This window comes from Mastigoproctus giganteus, chromosome 1, assembly GCF_048544385.1.
Source record: "Mastigoproctus giganteus isolate SK-2022 chromosome 1, ASM4854438v1, whole genome shotgun sequence".
Taxonomy (NCBI): Eukaryota; Metazoa; Arthropoda; class Arachnida; order Uropygi; family Thelyphonidae; genus Mastigoproctus; species Mastigoproctus giganteus.
This window is the reverse complement of record NC_143575.1, coordinates 65,273,435-65,294,041: the sequence shown is the minus strand read 5'-3', so window position 1 is coordinate 65,294,041 and position 20,607 is coordinate 65,273,435. Positions and strand designations below refer to the sequence as shown.

The 20,607-nt window shown below is 38.3% G+C and overlaps 1 protein-coding gene across 1 annotated transcript in view; it reads right to left on the bottom strand.

Moving 5' to 3' along the window:
• Nucleotides 1-15,415, bottom strand: part of ALiX (programmed cell death 6-interacting protein-like protein AliX) — a 262,161-nt gene extending 246,746 nt beyond the window's left edge. Inside the window, exon 1 of the mRNA XM_090373269.1 lies at nt 15,132-15,415. Within this exon, the coding sequence (XP_090229395.1) occupies nt 15,132-15,337 (206 nt within the window). The 5' untranslated portion in view covers nt 15,338-15,415. The remainder of the gene's footprint in view (nt 1-15,131) is intronic.
• Between the last annotated feature and the right edge of the window lie 5,192 nt (nt 15,416-20,607).

Here is a 20,607-nt window from a genome sequence, read left to right as displayed (position 1 = left end):
TCTCATCCTTTACCTAAACCTTGATTTTCTAATAAATGTGCTAAGGCTGTTCAAGAATATTGCATATTGCAATTGGCTTGTGTCCAAATCTCCAAGTTCATTTTCTACCTACACCAAAGCTTGCAACGAATGTAGAGCAGTTATTATTCAGTCCAAACTAGATTTTGAACAGGCTAAGAGTAGATAATGTTTCTTGTCCAAACAGTAGTCAAGCATTCTTGCTTGCAATTTTTGCCAATCTCTAGTCCCATTGCTGTCAAAACACTTCAGCAAAAGATAAAGCTGATCAAGCATCCTACTTTTCTTCTGACTCATGTATTGATGATCTTGATAAACCACCTCCCTACTATTCTCAGTACACTCCATTCAATGCCTCTTCTGATCTTCCATCAAAATCTCAGAAGAATTTTGAACAGTCTCAATGACAAGAAAGTTCCAGGTTCTGATGGTATTTCTCCACTTTTTCTCTAAACCTGTTCTGAGTTTACTTCTGTTCGTGTTGCCTTTTATAACTTTCTTATTCCACACGTGTTTTACCTTCTGCTTGGAAATTACATCCTATCCAGCCAGTTCCTAAAAATGGTGGTGGTGTAGAGGTTTAGCGGCACAAGGGCAACTGAGGCCAAAATGTGCCTATTCAAATATTTAGAACAGTACCGGAGTTGCCTTGTCGATCAATTCGGCCCATGAAAGATTGGGCAAGGCTCAAGGTGTGTAGAGTTTTTTTCAGCCTGGTCTGTACTTGTTAACAGGAGAGACGGCTTCTACAGGGATGAGATACACTTAAATAGAAAGGATGCAAGAATATTTGCTGATGCTATCGAGGCAGTGTTAAGTGGGTCGGTAAACTGCTAGCTTGGGGGGGAGGGATACAAGGACTAATAGATTAACAGTAGCCACTGTCAGAGGTGAAAGTGATTCTTGCACTGCTTCTACTGGAATGAGCAGCAGCCTGGAAAACAAGATGCAGGATATTTCAGAGGCTGCTGGAGTCACTGCAGTACAAGTAAACACAAAGTTGTGTTAGGGTAGCTAAGAATAGGAACAGGTGCATGTATATTTGCGTGTACACACCAATACTAGGAGTTTCGTAAATAAATTTGATGAATTTGAGGAATTGCTCAAAACATCAAAGGCAGATATTGTTGGGATATCAGAGACGTGGTGTCACACAGATATAAGGAATGCAGAACTGGAATTTGGGGAGTACAATGTGTACAGACAGGATAGGAAGGGAGCAGTGGTTATGCAATTAGTTAAGAAACACAAATACCAAGGAAGTGAAGCCAGTCGACACTGCTGGACAGTGCAGTATCGAGTCAGTCTGGTGTGACATAAGCATTGGGAGATCAAAATTGAGAGTAGGAGTGTGCTATAGGCTTAATGAATCTGATGAGTATAATAAGACACCGTACAGGGAAATAGAGTGGGCCAGTAAATCAGAGAGTCTTATAATGGGGGATTTTAATTTCCCAGATATTGACTGGAATTTGTGGGTTGGTCACTCGCACACTAGAAAGGGTTTTGTGGATTTATTGTATGATTGTTTTCTACATCAGCATGTTCGGGAGGCAACTAGAGGGAGTAATACTCTTGATCTGATTATCAGTAGTGATTCTTCATGCATTATGAATCTGCAGATAAAGGAACAACTAGGTGGCAGTGATCACAGTGTGCTGAAGTGGGATTTACTCAAAGAGGTAACTACCATCGGGGTAAAGGGAGGGGTTATTGCTTTCGTAAAGGCGACTACAATGGTCTGAGACAGTATTTAAATTCTATACAGTGGGAAATATAGCAAATTCAAAATGGGAAGCATTCAAAGAACTTATCTTGGAAGCTACTAGGCTTTACATACCAACTAAGAAATATTGTTCAAGGTTTAGGCCAAAATGGATGTCAGATGAACTAATGAGGCATATGGCAGAGAAGAAAAATGCATGGGATACTTACAAATTAACACATGACACAGAAGCCTATGATAGATACAAGTTGATATGCAACCAAGTTACAAAGGAGGTTAGGCAGGCGAAGACAGATTACGAGAATATTTGACAAAGGATGCAAAGAAAAACAGCAAAGAGTTCTTTACTTATGTAAACTCTAGAAGGAAGGGGATGAATCAGATTGGTCCACTTGATATCGATGGCTCAACTGTTGATGATCCTGCTCAGGTAGCTAACAAATTAAATGAATATTTTGCATCAACATTTACACATGAGGAGTTATTCAGCGAGGGGGATGCCAGAGGTGTATTCAACTCTGGCAGTAAGCTAGATAATCTTGTAATAACTGAGAGTAAAGTGGAGGAGAAATTGTTGAAGATAAACACAAGAAAGGCACCTGGGGTGGATGGGATCTATCCAGTTATATTAAAGGAGGCAGCAAAGGAAGTAAGCAAACCCTTAGCCATAATTATGAGAGCTTCCTTGGACTCAGGAGGTACCCGTAGACTGGAGTTGTGCAAATGTGACCCCAATTCACAAAGGAGGATCAAAGGGCGACACAAGTAATTATAGACCTGTGAGTTTAACTTGTGTTCCAGGAAAATTAATGGAGGCACTGATTAAAGAAGCACTGAAGGATCATCTCTACAAGACTTCAGTTATAGCTCGGACACAGCATGGTTTTGTTAAGGGTTAGTCTTGCCTGACCAATTTGATTGGATACTGATGCAGTTACAAAAGAACTGGATGCAGGGAATAACTTTGATATTACATATTTGGATCTTAGAAAGGCTTTTGATACTGTTGCACATGGAAGACTGCTGCACAAATTGGAGCAGTGTGGCATTGGAGGCAAATTGCTTTTATGGATAAAGGGATGGTTGAGGGGAAGAAGACAGAGTGGTAATCAATGGACACTGCTCATCATGGACTAATGTTATTAGTGGAGTCCCTCAGGGTTCAGTGTTGGGTCCATTATTGTTTTCTGTATTTATAAATGATATTGATGATGGTATATCAAGCTTAATGTCCAAGTTTGCAGACGATACAAAGGTTGGCAGGGTTGTTAAGGATATTACTAACGCTATGCTGCTGCAGCACGATCTGGAAAGGTTGAGCAGATGGGCTGATAGGCGGTTAAATGAAGTTTAACATTGACAAATGTAAAATACAGTAATACCCCGACTTAAGCGAACTCAGAGTTACGCGGTTCTTGATTTTTTCGTTTGGTGAATATCTAAAATTAGCTTACCAGTGATTTGGAAGTCAAATCATAAAGCTTGATGACAGCTTCCATTTTTGAGGACTGGTTTGGTCACCACTTCATACCCGAAGTCGAACATTATTGCAAGTCTAAACAGATTCCATTTAAAGTGATGCTTCTTATTGACAATGCACCCAGTCATCCTCCTGCCACCCTAATTAATTTCGACCCACGTGTGAAAGTTGTGTTTTTGCCTCCAAACACACCCAGCCTGCTTCAACCGATGGACCGGGGAGTCATCAAAATATTCAAGGCTTACTACACGAGGCGTTCGTTTGCACGTCTGAATGAAGCTATGAGACAAAATAGTGAGATATCTGTTAAAGATTTTTGGAAACAATTCAATGTTTTAGATGCCGTAAGAACCATTGAAGAATCTTGGGATGAAATTCACAAAAAAACACTGAATGGTGTCTGGAAGAAACTTTGTCCATTTTTTTTTCAAAAATGAGAGGAAAACAATGCCAGAAACTGATCATGTCGCTTATGTGATAGAAGAAGTTGTTAATCTTGCCAGGCAATTAGATTTGGAAGTCAAGGGTGATGATGTCAATGAGCTTTTGCATTCACATAGTCAGGAGCTGACAATGAATGAGCTCATAGAGATGTGTGAGCAAAACGTCACTGAAGTATCCAACACTTCAGCCCCAGTTTCCCCAGAAAAGCACATGACAATTGCAAGCTTGACAGAAGGTCTCAGCTCAATTGAAAAGGGCTTAAAAATTTTAGAACACAGACTCCAACGAAGAACACATTATAGCTACAAAGCAAGGAATAAAAAAATTATTAGCTTGCTACGAAGAAATTATGCGTGAAAAAAAAGAAGGCGCTGTGTCGTCAGATGAATTTGTTAGATTTTATGAACCCATCGACATCGAAATAACTTTTTTACGTAACTCATTTATTTTTTAATACATATTTTGTATTAATATGTATAAAGAACTACAATTTTATTAAATATTTTTCTTCTAAACTAGTGTTTTTGTTAGTCCTTGGTCCCAATTAAACAAAATTTATGTATTTATATGCAAAGTTGTATCCAGACTTACGGGAATTCGACTTAAGTGATTTTCGTCGGACCCACCAATCGCGTAACTTTGGGGTATTACTATACTACATATAGGAAACAGCAACCCCAGAGCAACATATCAACCCTGTGGTACTACACTGACAGTGGTAGAGAATGAAAAGGACTTGGGGGTAATTGTGCAGGCAGATATGAAGTTCTCTGAGCAGTGCAGACAGGCTGCTGTCAATGATATACAGGAATTTTTCTAGCAGGGATAAGGAGGTGATTATTCCCTTGTATAAGGCAATGGTCAGGCCACACCTTGAGTACTGTATACAGGTCTGGAGGCTTCATTTCAAGAAGGATATAGAGCTGCCGGAACAAGTACAGAGAAGGGCAACAAGATTAGTGAATGGAACAAAGGGTTGCTCTTACAAAGAAAGGCTTAAGTTTTGCAAATTACAGTGTCTGGAGACTAGGCACCGGCAAGGTGATCTGATAGAGGTGTATAAAGCCTTGAATGGTTTTAGCATGCTCAATGTCGATGGGATTCTTCCCCTTGCTCAGAATAATACCTGAGAGGACATAAATTAAGATTGAGGAAAGACCGATGTAGGATATATGTGCGAAAATTTGCCTTTAGCCAGCAGGTAGTTGGTTGATGGAACAGATTTCCATCCCTTGTTGTGGAAGTTAATAGCTAAATAAATTTAAGGCTCAGCTGGACAGGTATTTCGAAGGAAAGGAGGGGTGAAGTGGAAGTGTTTTTTTTTTTTTTTTTTTTTTGGCTGATGCTGCATAAGCTTGCTTTCTTGCATCATATGCCTCTACTAATGCTAATGATGTTAGATTATATTCATAAAGTCTAATTTGTTTAAGATAAGCAAAAAGCTCATCCAAATCGGCACTGTTTCCCAATAGGTGGGTTAGTGATAAATGTTCTTGCATTTGTGTCAGAGAAAGGAAAGTAGTATTTCTGATATGGGAATAATACGAACGGTCTAACAGAATATGTCAAACTAAGTTTTGATGAACAATGCATGCATATAGGAGGATCATCGCCCACGAGCAGGAACAAGTGAGTCAGGTGTCATGGTTAATTTCAAATAATTTATTGTTCACGTCTTCCAAATATTTAACCATTGGTCCCTACGTATATGTCGGATGTGTTTTAGGAAACTTATACAGAGTACTTGATAAGATGGAGGTGCACTTCTGTTTGGGTGCTTGGTTGCCTGGTCTGCTGTTTCATTACCTGTGATGCCAGCGTGCCCTGGAATCCAACAGAAACTTATAGTATGATTCCTATTCCTCAAATGATTTAGACGAGACCGGATTTCTTTTACTATGGGATGTTTGTTTGTTTGTTTGTTATTTGGTTTTTAGGAGCATTAGCAACTAAGGCTATATTGCTCCAGGAATATGCGGTGGTCATTCCCTGATCTTTCCGCATCCTCGTTATTTGATGGTGACGGGCTCGAATCCCGGTCTAATCAAGAAGCATGTGTTACGCACTGCTGCTCCTTCCCACCTGGCTACGGAGGCGCCTCTATGGGATATGGGGTTGAGAAATTACTTATTGTGGAAAGCCCACTCATGGAGTTTGTATATATTAAACTATTTGTGTTGAGACAGATATTGTCTATAGCTAGATGGATTGCATATAGTTCTGCAGTATAACTGCTACATTCAGCTGGGAGAGATACAGATACTGTGAATGAGGGAAAGACTGCTGCAGCACCTAGGGCAGCATCTGATTTTGAGCCTTCAGTATATACAGTCCATTCCGGTTATGTGGGACACATCGGGACTAGTGCATTTTGGCCCGATTAAGCGGTTGCCCCAATTATCCGAAGTTTCACGTAAATAGTTAAAAATACAATGTGCCCCCCCTTACAATTGGTTCACTGTACAATCAAATCACATTACGACAAACTCACCATAGTAAAGTACCATTCACTATACGATGTGTAGTAAGCGCCGGTCATTGTGATCATGTTTGTGAATTGAATTTTAATTCTATTAAACAGCGATTCTAATTAGCAAAAATAGGAGGAATATTATCCACAGGCTATAAAAGCAAAGTATAATAAGCACAAATTTACCCTTTATTACCTTACCAATTAAAAAAATTAAATGATACGTGAAAATCGGAAGAATATACGTGATAATTGGAATAATTAATACGTACTGTAATATGTAAATATGAATTAGTTGACATTTCTGTTCACTGACATTTGTGGGTGAGGTTTAAAATTTAAAACAGTAAAAAGATAAGCAATCAATAAACAAAGAACACGGAACACACAAATTGCAAATAACACAATACATGCAGGTGAGAACGGAGTAACGAGTTACAAAGCTTTAAAAATAGGAATGAAGAGAAGATACTGAAAATTAATTTTTTTATATATTTTTTTTTTTATGAAAACCCCAAACACGAAAGGCATCAAAACCTATAGTACTCAGTACCATGCATGGGTTGAAGGAGAAATATGGGGGGAGGGAGATGCCGGAAACTTTGCTCTAGAGACTAAACATGGGTTTCACCACTTCAAGCCTCCAATAAGCAAAGTGGTGGTATTTCACCGGTTGATGAAAGTTATCTACCACCTATATATATGATTGAAGATTTCATGGAAGTGTAAACACATTTCACCATAATAACTCACAAAATTCCAGCTGTCGGTATTATTGCAAATTCAGTAAGATTGAGTTTACTGTCCGTTTACGATAGATTTCACTAACAGAAAATAAACAGGTGACTGCTAATTGTTTTATGGCTGTAACCTCCAGAATTTCGACCGAACCAGGTGGTACCGTCGGAGACAATCTTAGGGTAATCTCCAGTGCTGCGGTCTCCTGCCCTGATTAAACGGTATGCTGTCCCAATTAAGCGAAGTAAACCCTGGCTATTTTCTTGATTGGTTTCTGTTTTTTAAGATTTGCCCCAAATAAACGGCTGACCCGATTAACCGGTGGCCCAAATAACTGGAATCCACTGTATTAAGCAGCTATACGCATTGCTAGCAGCATGTCCTTCGTGCAGTTGTTTGATATAACAGTTTTCCAGGGACTTTTTCACCCATTACTGGAAATAGGTGGGTTTGAGGACCAAGGCAGATCAGGTATTTTGGTTTCTTTCAGCATGTTTTCAAAATGAACATTCCAGCAATGCATCAACTCTTGTAGTCTAATACCAGTTGGTGTATTTTCAGTGGATTTATTGTTATAGAAAGTTATCCTTTCATGATTGAAAAGTAGCGGTTGATTCGGATGATCTGGAAGGCTTTTAATTCTGGCTTGCATAAGTGAGAACATTTTCCTTCTGAGGTGGAGTGGTGGTTCATTTGCTCTATATAGAGACTTTGGGCCAGGGATGTTCAAAAAGCCCCCAAGCTCAGTGTGAAGCGCACTGCACTGTATGGTATTCAGTGTTATAAATACAGTTTTTCTAGCTGAGTCAGACTATTGAACCATAATCTAGACGTGACCTGATGAGTGAACAATACAAATGCAGGAGAGTGTATCTATCTGCACCCCATGCCATGGTAGAATAGCTCTGAGTATGAGTATATTGAGTTTTTTCAAGCAGAGAGTTCTGAGAGAAGTTATGTGCATGGCAAAATTGAGTTTAGTATCTAATATTAAACCTAAAAATCGGATATTGCTGGCAAGAGGGATTGGTTGATTTTTAATTTAAGTTCAGGATCTGGATGTAATCTGTGCATTTTACAGAAATGAAATGCAATTGTCTTTTGTTTTGACAGGCGATAACCATTTTGTGCAGTCCATGTCTCTAACTTATTTATGGAAAGTTGAAACTGTCTCTCTATGCTGTTAATGGTTGGTGAATGGCATGTAATAGCAAGATTTGGGAATATTCTGCATCACGGTGTTTAGCCTAATTGCAAAGAGGGTAGGACTAAGTATGGACCCTTGGGGCACCCCTTCTTCTTGAATAAAATATTGTGAAAGTACATTCTGGTGACGAACTTGAAAGGTTCTGCACTTAAAAAAGTTCTGGATGAATTGAAGTGTGTCCTCTCAACCCTAGAGAATACAGCTCTCGAAGAATGCCATACCTCCATGTGGTATCGAATACCTTTTCAATATCTAGACTCACCATTACTAGATGTCCGTGCCGACCGGGCTAGCCGGGTGGGTAAAGTGCTGCCTGGCAACCCAAAGGTCGCGGGTTCGAATCCCGCCTCAGGCTTGGATCAAAGTACTGCAAAAACCTTGGGAGGTACATTATGGCCACAGAAGCCGATGCGGCAACTACCACCAAAAAAAAAAAAAAAAACACAAGATGTTCGTTTTTAACATATGCATTGCAAATGTTAGTTTCGGCTCTTACTATAAAGTCCAAGCAGGATCTTTTTTGTCGGAAACCGTATTGGTTGATATTTAGCAGCATTTTACTTTCAAGGATCAATTTTAATCTCCTGTGTATCATTTTTTCTAGCGTTTTACTTAAACAGCTGGTTAGGAACAGTAGCGCTGCGTTTCCATGGGCCGCCAGTATGCAAAATAAAATTTGCCGCCCGAAATGTTGAATACTAATAAGCGTTAAGCAATCAGAAAACAATATCAAAAAAAATTTCAGCGCCCTCTTGAACTGTCACCTGCAAGCGACGCTTACTTAGCCTACCCCCTTGCAGCAGCCCTGGTTAGGAAAATTGGTTGGTAGTTTTGTGGAAGTATTTGATCCTTTCCTGGTTTTGGAAATGCAAGAATAACAGAATGATGCCATGAGGAAGGATAAACACATTCAAGAAATATCTGGTTGTAGAAAACTAGTAATAAGCTTAAGGCTGTATTATTTAGATGTTTAAGCATTATATAGTAGACTCCATCTGGTCCTGCTGCTAGCTGTTCTGTTCAGAGCTTCTTGGAGTTCAGCTAGGATGAATGGCTGATTATAAGGAAGGGATTTGGTGGTGTTGAAATTTATTTTATATTTTTCTGCAGAGGTTTTGACTGTCAGGAAAGAATTGTTGTACGCAGATGCTGATGATATTTGACTGAAAAGTCTCTCCAAGGAAATTGCCTATTTTCTTTGGGGAAGACAGTTCTCGTCCATTCTTAATCAAGATTGGAGCAGAAAAATGAATGCACTTATTATTTAATAGTTGGATTTTCTTCCATATTAGCCAACTGCTGGTGTCCTTCGTGATGGTACTGGCAAATCTTATCCAGGATTCCTTTTTGGCTTGTCTACTGATTTGTCATGCCCTTGCGTTTTGGTGTTTTATATAAAATGAGGTTGGCTGTTGTAGGAAACCTACGAAATAGATTCCAAGCTTTATTTTTTTCTCGTTTTGCACTGTTACAGGCTTCATTCCACCAGTGTTTTGCATGTCTTTTTTGGTTGGCAAAGGATTGAGGAATTGCCTCAGAAGCTGCTGCCAACATTTGTCTGATAATGTGCTCGGTGACTTCATCTATTGGTTGTGTTTTAATAAATTGATCATCAAAATAAACACAGACTGAATATTTTGTCCAATTTGCTTTTGTGAATTTCCATTTTACTCTGTAATCTGGACAGTGGGATTGTTTTGTTTGTATTTTACATATAATTGGAAAATGATCACTGTTGTGCAGATCATATAAGATTGACCACACCATACTGGGGAACAGTATGGGAGAACAGACTGATAAATCAATTGCTGAAGTGGATCCTGTGGGTAGGTGGACATAAGTGTGATGGCCAGTATTTAGTAAGGTTAACTGCTGTTGATTCAGTAATGACTCAATCCGATGTCTTCTTTTATCCATGCGTGAAGATCCCCACAATGGGTGATGCCCACTGAAATCTGCAAAGAGACAGAAAGGTGTTGGCAATTGTACTATAAGATCTTCTAGTTCTTTTAGCACAAAATGTCTATTTGGTGGGAGGTATAATGAAACAAGAGTTAGTGTTATTCCAAGTGCAATGCGCACAGCAACAGCTTCTAAGTCAGTCTGTATAGAGATATATCAAGCTGGGATTTTAGAGTTAACTAGTACTGCTACCCCCACATGTGCAGATTTTGCAGTATTCCTGTCTTTTCTGTATATTGTGAAGTTTTTAATTGAGAGAGTTGCCTGTGGTGCTAAATTAGTTTCTTGCAGACAAACACTCACTGGATTGCACTTATTGATCAGGTCATATAGATCATCAGTATTGGTTCTTATGCCTCTGCAGTTCCATTGAAGTATGTGCTGCATTACTTGGTTTTAGGAGTTATGTTTTGATCTGTCTGTTTTTTTTTTGGAGCAGTTTGTTTGTAAAGATCTGTTTTATTTCTGTCTTTTTTGGGAAAAACTTCAATCAGAACCCACCCTGCCCCAGCAGGTGCCTAATTTCCAGATGCAACAATTTGCAGAACTGAAGTCTTATGATAAGAGTACACTTTTGTGTCCCTGACTAAACTCGTTGCTCTTCTCTGCACCTGTTCCCACAGATCCACACCTTTCCTAAAATGAGGTATTCCAACCTGTATACAGTACTCAAGATGTGGTCTTACCACTACCTTATACAACAGGACAATCATCTCCTTTCCCCTGCATGCAAAATTCCTGTGTATCATTTACAAAACCTACAGCTGTTCTGGAAACATATCTGCAATACTCAGAGAACTTCACGTTAGACTATACAATTACCCCTCTGTCTTTTTTCATTCTCTCTCTCATTTTTTCATCTTGAATGTGGTCCTATTCAATTAGTATGTAGTTCTGGGAGTACTGCTGCCCACATTTTAACTAACAGATATAAATTCAGAACAACAGTGCCAATCGGAATAGCAATGGAAAAGGCATGCAGCAGAAAAGGAACATCTATCAGGCAGGTAGCAGAGAGGGATTTTTTTTTTTTAAATGAAAACCCCAAACACGAAAGATCAAAAACCATAGTACTTAATACCATGTATGGGTTGAAGGAGGTGGGGAGGGAGCAGGGAAGGGGTGCCAGAAACTTTGCTCTGGAGGCTAAACATGGATTTCACTACTTCAAGCCTCCAATAGGCAATGTGGTGGTAATGCATGTTGATGAGAGTCATCTACCATTTCACATTTACCATGTTGGACAGCCCTGGATTAAGTATCTAATCCAGGGCTGTCAACATGGTACTACATGCACTATAGTGCTCTTGCTAAGGTCAGGTGGTACCAGTGAACTAGCAACCATCTTTTTCCTAATATGTTTGGGGAAAATTATAGAATCCTTGTGAAGCTACATCCTACTTATCCAATAATGTTTCACAGCTCTTATAGCATGAGGCTTATGTTCTAAAATTACATGAGAAAATTTTAGGATAATTTCACATATTTTGCTAATGACTAATTACAGTTGATTATATAAAACAGAAAATAATAAAAGAAGCAGAGAAGTATATGCTTATTTTGGTAAATATTTAATTTTTTTTTTTTTTTTTTTTTTTGTGGTACGATCTAGACAGTCTGGACATCAATATTTTAAGCTACTCATAGAGGCAAAGTTGAGTGTGTTTCTTACCAATATGGTTGCCCTTCTTTCAAACAACTATAGAATTCATGCCTTTTTAGATGAAACCTCCAGACCTGAATACAATATTACAATGGTGGTCTCACCACTATCTTGTATAGAAAAACAAGATGTTCCTTTCTACTTGGAAATGTCCAACAAATTATTGTTAGGACACCATGTGCCATCTTCACCACCGCTCACATCGTATTAAACTTCCTGTGTTTCTACTGTAATCCACCTCAGTCTCTTTCTCATACTGAACTGCCTTTAACTCCTCTCCCTGAGCCTATAGGCAAACACCTGGGTTTTGTTCCCCAGGTGCTATGATTATCTTCCTGTTTCCCATTATCAAATAAAGTACCTTGGGATTTACTCCTTTGCTGTATTGAAGTGTTTAACACCATATGACTACAGCCATAAATAATATGAAGAGCCTTGTGGATTATAAATTGCTATAATAATATTAAAGTCAAAATATTATTCCTTTCATAATTCATATCCTAAGATTGAAATTGATGGGACAAGAGTAAAGGTGAAATTAAAATTTAAATGAACTAAAAATGATTTCCATAAAGAAAGAACGCTTTCTCTAAGGTCTTGTCATTAAGGCTTGAAAAAAATGATAGATGAATAATAGCCTGGCAGCTGAAACAGTTTTTATAGAAATTATCAGCAGCCAGTGGAAGAAATGAATGAGAGATAACTATGACGAAACATATACCACCCAAAATGCAATCTGATTATGTACGATGAGATAAGAATATTACCATGTTAAAGTGCCATATAGTAGAAAACTCCATTGGTGTATGTGACTGAAACAAACTGCCACTGTTTTTTTTATAACATCGATACTGTTTTAATGCCACAGATTCAAAAGTAGTACGAGTTTAAATGTTTGTTTGTTTTGGTTTTTAGGAGCATTAGCAACTAAGGCCATATTGCGCCAGGATATGCTGTGGTCCTTCCCTGACCTTTCCGCATTCTCCGTATTTGGTGGTGACAGGCTCGAACCCCGATCTAATCAAGAAGCATGTGCTACGCGCTGCTGCTCCTTCCCACCTGGCTACGGAGGCACGAGTTTAAATGAACAGAAGAACTTTACTGAGTATAACTACATCTAATTTTGGGATGTGTAGTCTGGCACAGTGCCGAATTGAGAGCATGCTTTGGTGAGTACTTTTTTATTGGTGGTAATAAGTTCTTGTACAGCCATAAAGAGTTGATGTACTCCTGTCATTACATCTGTTCCAATATTGAATTAAATAAAATGTTTATTATAAACATATATAGTATATTGCTACTAGCTTTTCCAAAGAGCTTTTTGACCTGGGATTGAGTCATTCTGAAACAGAGACATTTCTAGGTTTTCTGCTCACTGTAACCGAATTAGCCTCCAGTGAAGGTTGCTTGATAAAAATATCCAGTTTTCTTCTGTCAAATTGGAAGAAAAGGTTCTAAAAGTAGGTTGGCTCATGGCTAACTTAAATGTGAACACACATGTACCCCCCATATTTATAATATTTTTGCTTTTATCTCGTAAATTTCGAATTCATTAATTTTATTAAATTATTTCTAAATTCACCATTTGATTTTTAAATTATGCTTTGCTTCAGTATATACTTTACATTAGAAACAGAGGCTCTATATATTGTCAATTCTAGTGTTTGACTCTTGATAATGGCACCAGGATTTTCTATGAAAAATAATTCCTAACAAGATTATATAGGTTAGCAGGGCAGTTCAGAGTTCTTAGATATTTGAGGCTGCTCTCCCACCAAAGTCAATAAAAATTGCCATTGTCACAAAAAAGGAAATAGACAAGTTCCCGTTGATATCAAGGCCCCTTTTTTGTTTTTGTTTGTTGTTGTTTTGTTTTTTTTTTTTTTTTAGGAGCATTAGCAACTAAGGCCATATTGCTCCGGGGATATGCGGTAGTCATTTGCTGACCTTTCCGCATCCTCCGTATTTAGTGGTGACGGGCTCGAACCCCGGTCTAAACAAGAAGTATGTGCTACGCACTGCTGCTCCTTCTCACCTGGCTACGGAGGCGCCTCAAGGCCCCTTGCCATGGCTTATGCTGAAAACCAGCCCTGAATACTAAGGTGGCAGCCAAATGTGTTATAGTGATCAGTGACTTGCATGTTAAATGGCACAGGTCAAGTGCCTTATAATGCAAAGAGCAGTTTTGCAGTAGCTGGAGACATTAACACTCAATCTCTGGAACCCCAACTTACAACCTATAACAGGAGTATTGGAGATGTATTAGAGTTCTGAATGAGGCATAAAAAAATACTGCTAGATTATCCATCTGCAGCCTCCATCCACTTTAACAACAACAGATGGAGCCTGTTCCAACAATCAACCACCCACTGGCTGAAGGCAAACTTCTGAAGTATTTAAGGGCCCAAGTGCAACAGATGCTAGAGTCTTTTTTTTACCCCCTTCTCTAAAATCATTACAATGAGAGAACATAATATTAAACTCAATAAGTGTAAAAGTACACTGGATTTCAAAAAAAAATTGCTTTTGATTAGTGATTGGCATAGGCATCAACATCTATGCTTGTTGAGACAAAGGCTGTAGAAATTAAAAAAATTATCTAGAAAGATATCTGATTAAATCAGAAAGAAGGCAATCCTTCCCTCCCCCAAAGGGTTGTTGCTGCTGCAAAAGTTAAATCACCTCCTTGCATATTAAGCTGATACTACAATAGCATACCTTCAAGAGCTTGGATTCTGATACAACGTTTCTTTAGACTCTCAGAGTCTTACCTTTTAAGGCCTCCATCACTTCTGGGCCCACCACGATGATACTGCACTGCTAATAATATTAAAACCGCATTAGCCAAATACACTATAACTGACAACATATATACACTACAACTGTGTTAATTTCCTGAAACAGAAAATTAGTAGTTCCAGTTCATAACTAATAGTTATAAATACACTGAACACAATTATATTAAATTGGATTCCGAATGACCAATTGCTGCGATAGTACGAAAGTGATTTCGACAACTTGAAACTTTTCCCAAAAAGAATTTACTGCGAAATATAAAACCTTGTATAAACTGTTCAGTGGAAATTTTATTAGGGGGTGTCTCTTAAATCAAAAAAAAAAAAAATGTCCTCTTGAGTAAATTAAAAATATAACAAATAAACTCTTAAGAACCTTCACATGGCGTAAATAAACAATTTACTATCTGGGCGAGAATTATTTTGAAGTCGCAAAGTCATATCATTTCCTGAATTAGCTGATCTGTCATGGAATCACATCATATGACATCCCAAACAAATCATCTCTATAAGCAATGATAAGTAGCCATAAGCAACCAATTATGATGACGTTACTGGTGGCAAGGATTTAAAATAAATATTTAAAAGAGGATGATTGCTTACAGAACCGAAGGCTTCAATCACTTACTTATACATTACTTCAAGGGAGCTTTCATGTTTGTCAAGGGTTCGCCATGTGGAGTTCATTCGTAATTTATTCAATTCATTTAAGGAATCGGAACAATCCACTGGATCATCAGCTGTACTATAGTACGAAGAAATAAAATTTTTTAAAGGCTTCACCAAATCAACTTCAGATGTCTTCTTCAACGGAATCCATAAATACACAGCCATTGCGCGACTTTACACAATCAACAACAGGGCAAGCACAAAACGTTTCTACAAAATCATGTGAAATTATAATAGGGTTGACGTCATGTCAACTGGAATACAGGTGCAATAGAGGGCGCAACTATAAAAAAAAAATGAACGGGTCGACACTGTGCAATAGATTACCACGCATTGCGATACTGTACTGTACATATGAAAAAAAAAAAGTTTTCAATCGGACATAGCCGCCCAGTAGTGAGCTATCGTTTCTACTATATCTTAATTACTTATGAATACCGATATAGTATGCTCAAATAACAAAAGTACTGTGCACTTTTATGACAATGGAAAAAATCTTAAATGCGCACAGATAAAGCATTTAAATAGTCGTATTCAAGGCCAGCTGGAAATTTTGAGGAACTCTGAGCAAAAATATTTCGCGCCGAATTTAATTTAAAAAAACAGTATATTACAATTAAATTAATATTTTATGTCCAATACTCTGTATCTTAGCTTAAATTAGGATGACCAGACACTAGCCCTCGTGGGTAGCACAGTTGGTAGAATCGCCGTTCTACCCAGAGCCGTGCCGAGGGTGAGACGAACGAGGCTCTTGCCTCAGATTAAAAGTTGAAAAGGGGGCCAAAAGAAATGCCACCGTTGCCTTGATTAACAGTAGGGTGCAATTTTCCATTCTTTCCTCAGTTACTAAAATGGCTCGGCACAGCCATGGTCCTACCCACACTATAAAAAAATTAACGGTCCAACACATTGTGAAGTTGATTACCACGCATCGCAATCAGCGGCGCGTTATGGCTTCTGGGACTCCGGGCAATTTTGAATTTGAGGGCCCCATGTATAGTGTTGAATTTTTCTTCGGGGGGAATCCCACGCCTCCGGTATACTCTTACCCATGCAAAAAGCTAAATAATAATAATTGTAGATATAATTTTATTAAAAATAAAACAAAATTACATGTATGACATTTATAAAGAACTTTTAGACTGTATACAGATTAAGTATAATCCGCAAGAAAAGTCATAAATGAACTCAATTAGTATTTAAGTATTTTTATTACATTAAATAATAAACTACATTAATTAAACGAGAATTAGAATAATATATATTTAATATAACGAAACAAACTTTCTATAAATTAGAAATAAAAAGAATTCTTAACGGAACATAACAAATTACCTAATAAAAATCGTAATTAGAATGAAAATTGTAAGAACATTATTCTATGTTCACTTTCCGTGCTTTCGGAGCTGAAAAATTAACAATCAGCTCATTACAATGAATCCCACTAGTAATGTCATTTTAAATGCATAATATTGAAAACTGCATAATTTTTCTTGGCCTAAAGAATTTCTAATATAATTTTTAATTCTTTTAAATGTGAATACAATTCTGCCCAGGTGCGATAGAAACGAGTATAGGATGAGAGCCTTATTATTATTAGCCATATGGTGCAAGGAAGCCTGAGGCTTATGCTGCACCAGGCAAAAAAAAAAAAAAATCTGAATTACCCTGAGAGAGAAGTAGATTGGAATCACCAAGAAAGAGAAGAATAATGATAACCAGCTCAGGACCCTGGATGTGCCAAGCCCATACTCATCGAATGTGAACCCTGTAGAGATTGTGCAAGGCTCAAGGGGTAGAATTTTTTTCAGCCTAGGCTGGGCTTGTTGACAGAAAGACTGCTTCTACAGGGATCGGGTACACTTAAATAGAAAGGGTGCAAGAATATTTGCTGATGCTATCGTGGCAGTGTTAGGTGGGTCGGAAAACTGCTAGATTGGGGGATACACAGACTAAAAAGTTAGTCGTGGCCGTAAGCAGAGGCAAAAGTGATTCTTGCACTGCTTCTATTAGAATGAGCAGCAGCCTACAAAGTAAAGTAATGGAGATTTCCAGGACTGTTGGAAGTCATAGTGGAACAAGTTAATATATGGGTTGTGTTACGGTAACAAAAAGTAGGAACAGGTGAATGTACACCGATGCTAGGAGTATAGTTAATGAAATTGATGACCTTGAAGTCCTACTCAGGACATCAAAGGCAGATATTGTTGGGATATCAGAGATATAGTGGCACACAGACATAAGCAATGCAGAATTGGAATTTGGTGAGTACAATGTGTAGAGGAAGGATAGACAGGACAGGAAGGAAGCAGGAGTTATGATATTAGTTAAGAAACACACAAAATCTAAGGAAGTGCATTCAATCGATGTTGGTGGACAATGCTGTGTTGAGTCTATTTGGTGTGAAATAAACACTGGGAAACGAAAAAGAGTAGATGTGTGTGTTATAGGCCTAATGAATCTGATGAGTATAATGAACAATTGCACAGAGAAACAGAGTGGGACAGTAAATCAGAATGTCTTATAATGAAGGATTTTAACTTTCCAGATATTGACTGGAACTTGTAGTTTGGTCATTTGCACACTAACAACACTGGATTTATTGGATGACTGTTTTATACAGCAACGTGTTCGAAAGCAACCAGAGGGAGTAATACTCTTGATTTGATTATCAGCAGTGATTATTCATGCATTAAGAATTTGCAGATAAAGGAACCACTGGGTAATAGTGATCATAATGTACTGATTTGGCAATTACTTAAAGATGTAACTACCATCAGGGCTAAAGGGAAGGGTTTTTGCTTTTGTAAAGGTGATTACAGAGGTCTCAGACATTTTTTAATTCTGCACAATGGGATCAACTGATGATGTTACCAACATTGAATTCTAAATGGGAAGCCTTCAGGACTTAATTTTGGAGACTACAAGACTTTTCATTCCAACTAAGAAATACTGCTCAAGGTTTAAGCCTAAATGGATGTGAGATGAATTAATGAGGTTTGTGGTAGAAAAGAAGTATGTTTTGGATGCAAATAAAGTATCAAGTGACACAGAAGCTTATAGCAGGTATAAACTAGTCTGTAATCAAGTAACTGCCTAACCTCCTCCTAACAAAGGAGGTTAGGCAGGCAAAGGCTGATTATGAGAAATCTTTGGGAAAGAAAAACAGCAAAGAGTTCTTTACTTATGTAAACTCTAGAAGGAAAGGTATGAATCAGATTCGACCACTTAACATAGATGGGTTGACAATTGATGATCATGTTCAGGTAGCTGATAAACTGAATGAGTATTTTTCATCTACATTCACACATGAAGAGTTATTCAATGAGGGGAGTGCCAGAAGTTTATCAAACTCTAACAGGGAGCTTAGTGATTTTGTAATAACAGAGAAAAGAGGAGGAGAAATTGTTGAAGCTAAATGTAAGGAAGGCACCTAGGGTGGGCGGGATCTATCCAGTTATATTAAAGGAGGCAGCAAAGGAACTAAGCAAACCCTTAGCCATAATTATGAGAGTTTCCTTGGACTCAGGGGAGGTCTCCATGTATTGGAGGTGTGCAAATGTATCACCAATTCACAAAGCGGGTTCAAAATGTGACACAAGTAACTACAGCCTTATAGTTTAACTTGTGTTCCGGGGAAAATAAAAGAATCACTGGTTAAAGAAGATTGCAGGATCCTCTAAATGGCACTGTTGTAATAGTTAAGGAACAGCATAGTTTCGTTAAAGTGAGATCTTATCTGACGAATTTGATTGGGTACTATAAGGTGGTCACAAAGAAACTGAATGTCAAAAATAATTTTGATATCATCGACTTGGATTTCGGGAAAGCTTTTGATACTGTTGCACATGGGAAGAATGCTGTACAAATTGGAGAGGTATGGCATTAAAGGTAAGTTGCTGCAATGGATACAGGGATGGTTGAATGGGAGACGACAGATAGTGGTAATCAATGGACACTGCTCTTCGTGGGCTAAAGTTATTAGTGGAGTTCCACGGGGTTCGGTGTTGGGCCCATTGTTGTTTTGTATATATATCAATGATATTGACGCAAGTATAACAGGTTTAATGTCCATGTTTGCAGATGATACAAAGATTCGCATGGTTGTTAACTACAGTAAAGACAGTATACTACTCCACATGGATTTAGATAAAGTGGGAAAATGGGCTGAGAAGTGGCAACTGAAGTTTAACATTTACGCATTAAAAGTACTGCATATGGGTAGCAGTATCCCATGAGAAATGTACGAACTGTGAAGAATCAGTAGTGATTCTTCACGCATTAAGAATCTGCAGATAAATGAACCACTTGGTGGCAGTGATCACAGTGTGCTGAAGTGGGAGTTACTCAAAGAGGTAACTACCATTAGGGGTAAAGGGAAGGGGTATTGCTTTCGTAAAGGCGACTACAATGGACTGAGACAGTATTTAAATTCTATACAGTGGGATCAACTGATGATATTGCCAACAGCAAATTCAAAATGGGAAGCATTCAAAGAACTTATCGTGGAAGCTACTAGGCTTTACATACCAACTAAGAAATATTGTTCAAGGTTTAGGCCTAAATGGTTGTCAGATGAACTAATGAGGCATATGGCAGAGAAGAAAAATGCATGGGATACATACAAATTAACACGTGACACGGACGCCTATGATAGATACAAGTTGATCTGTAACCAAGTTACAAAGGAGGTTAGGCAGGCGAAGGCAGATTACGAGAGATCCTTGGCAAGGGATGCGAAGAAAAACAGCAAAGAGTTCTTTACTTATGTAAACTCTAGAAGGAAGGGGATGAATCAGATTGGTCCACTTGAGATCGATGGGTCAACTGTTGATGACCCTGCTCGGGTAGCTAACAAACTAAATGAATATTTTGCATCGACATTCACACATGAGGAGTTATTCAGCGAGGGGAATGCCAGAGGTGTATTCAACTCTAGCAGTAAGCTAGAGAATCTTGTAATAACTGAGAGCAAAGTGGAGGAGAAATTGTTGAAGATAAACACAAGAAAGGCACCTGGGGTGGATGGGATCTATCCAGTTATATTAAAGGAGGCAGCAAAGGAAGTAAGCAAAACCTTAGCCATAATTATGAGAGCTTCCTTGGACTCAGGGGAGGTACCCATTGACTGGAGATGTGCAAATGTGACCCCAATTCACAAAGGGGGAATCAAAGGCTGACACAAGTAATTATAGACCTGTGAGTTTAACTTCTGTTCCCGGAAAATTAATGGAGGCACTGGTGAAAGAAGCACTGCAGGATCATCTAGACAAGACTTCAGTTATAGCTAGGACACAGCATGGTTTTGTTAAGGGTAAGTCTTGCCTGACCAATTTGATTGGATACTATGATGCAGTCACAAAAGAACTGGATGCAGGGAATAACTTTGATATTATATACTTGGATCTTAGAAAGGCTTTTGATACTGTTGC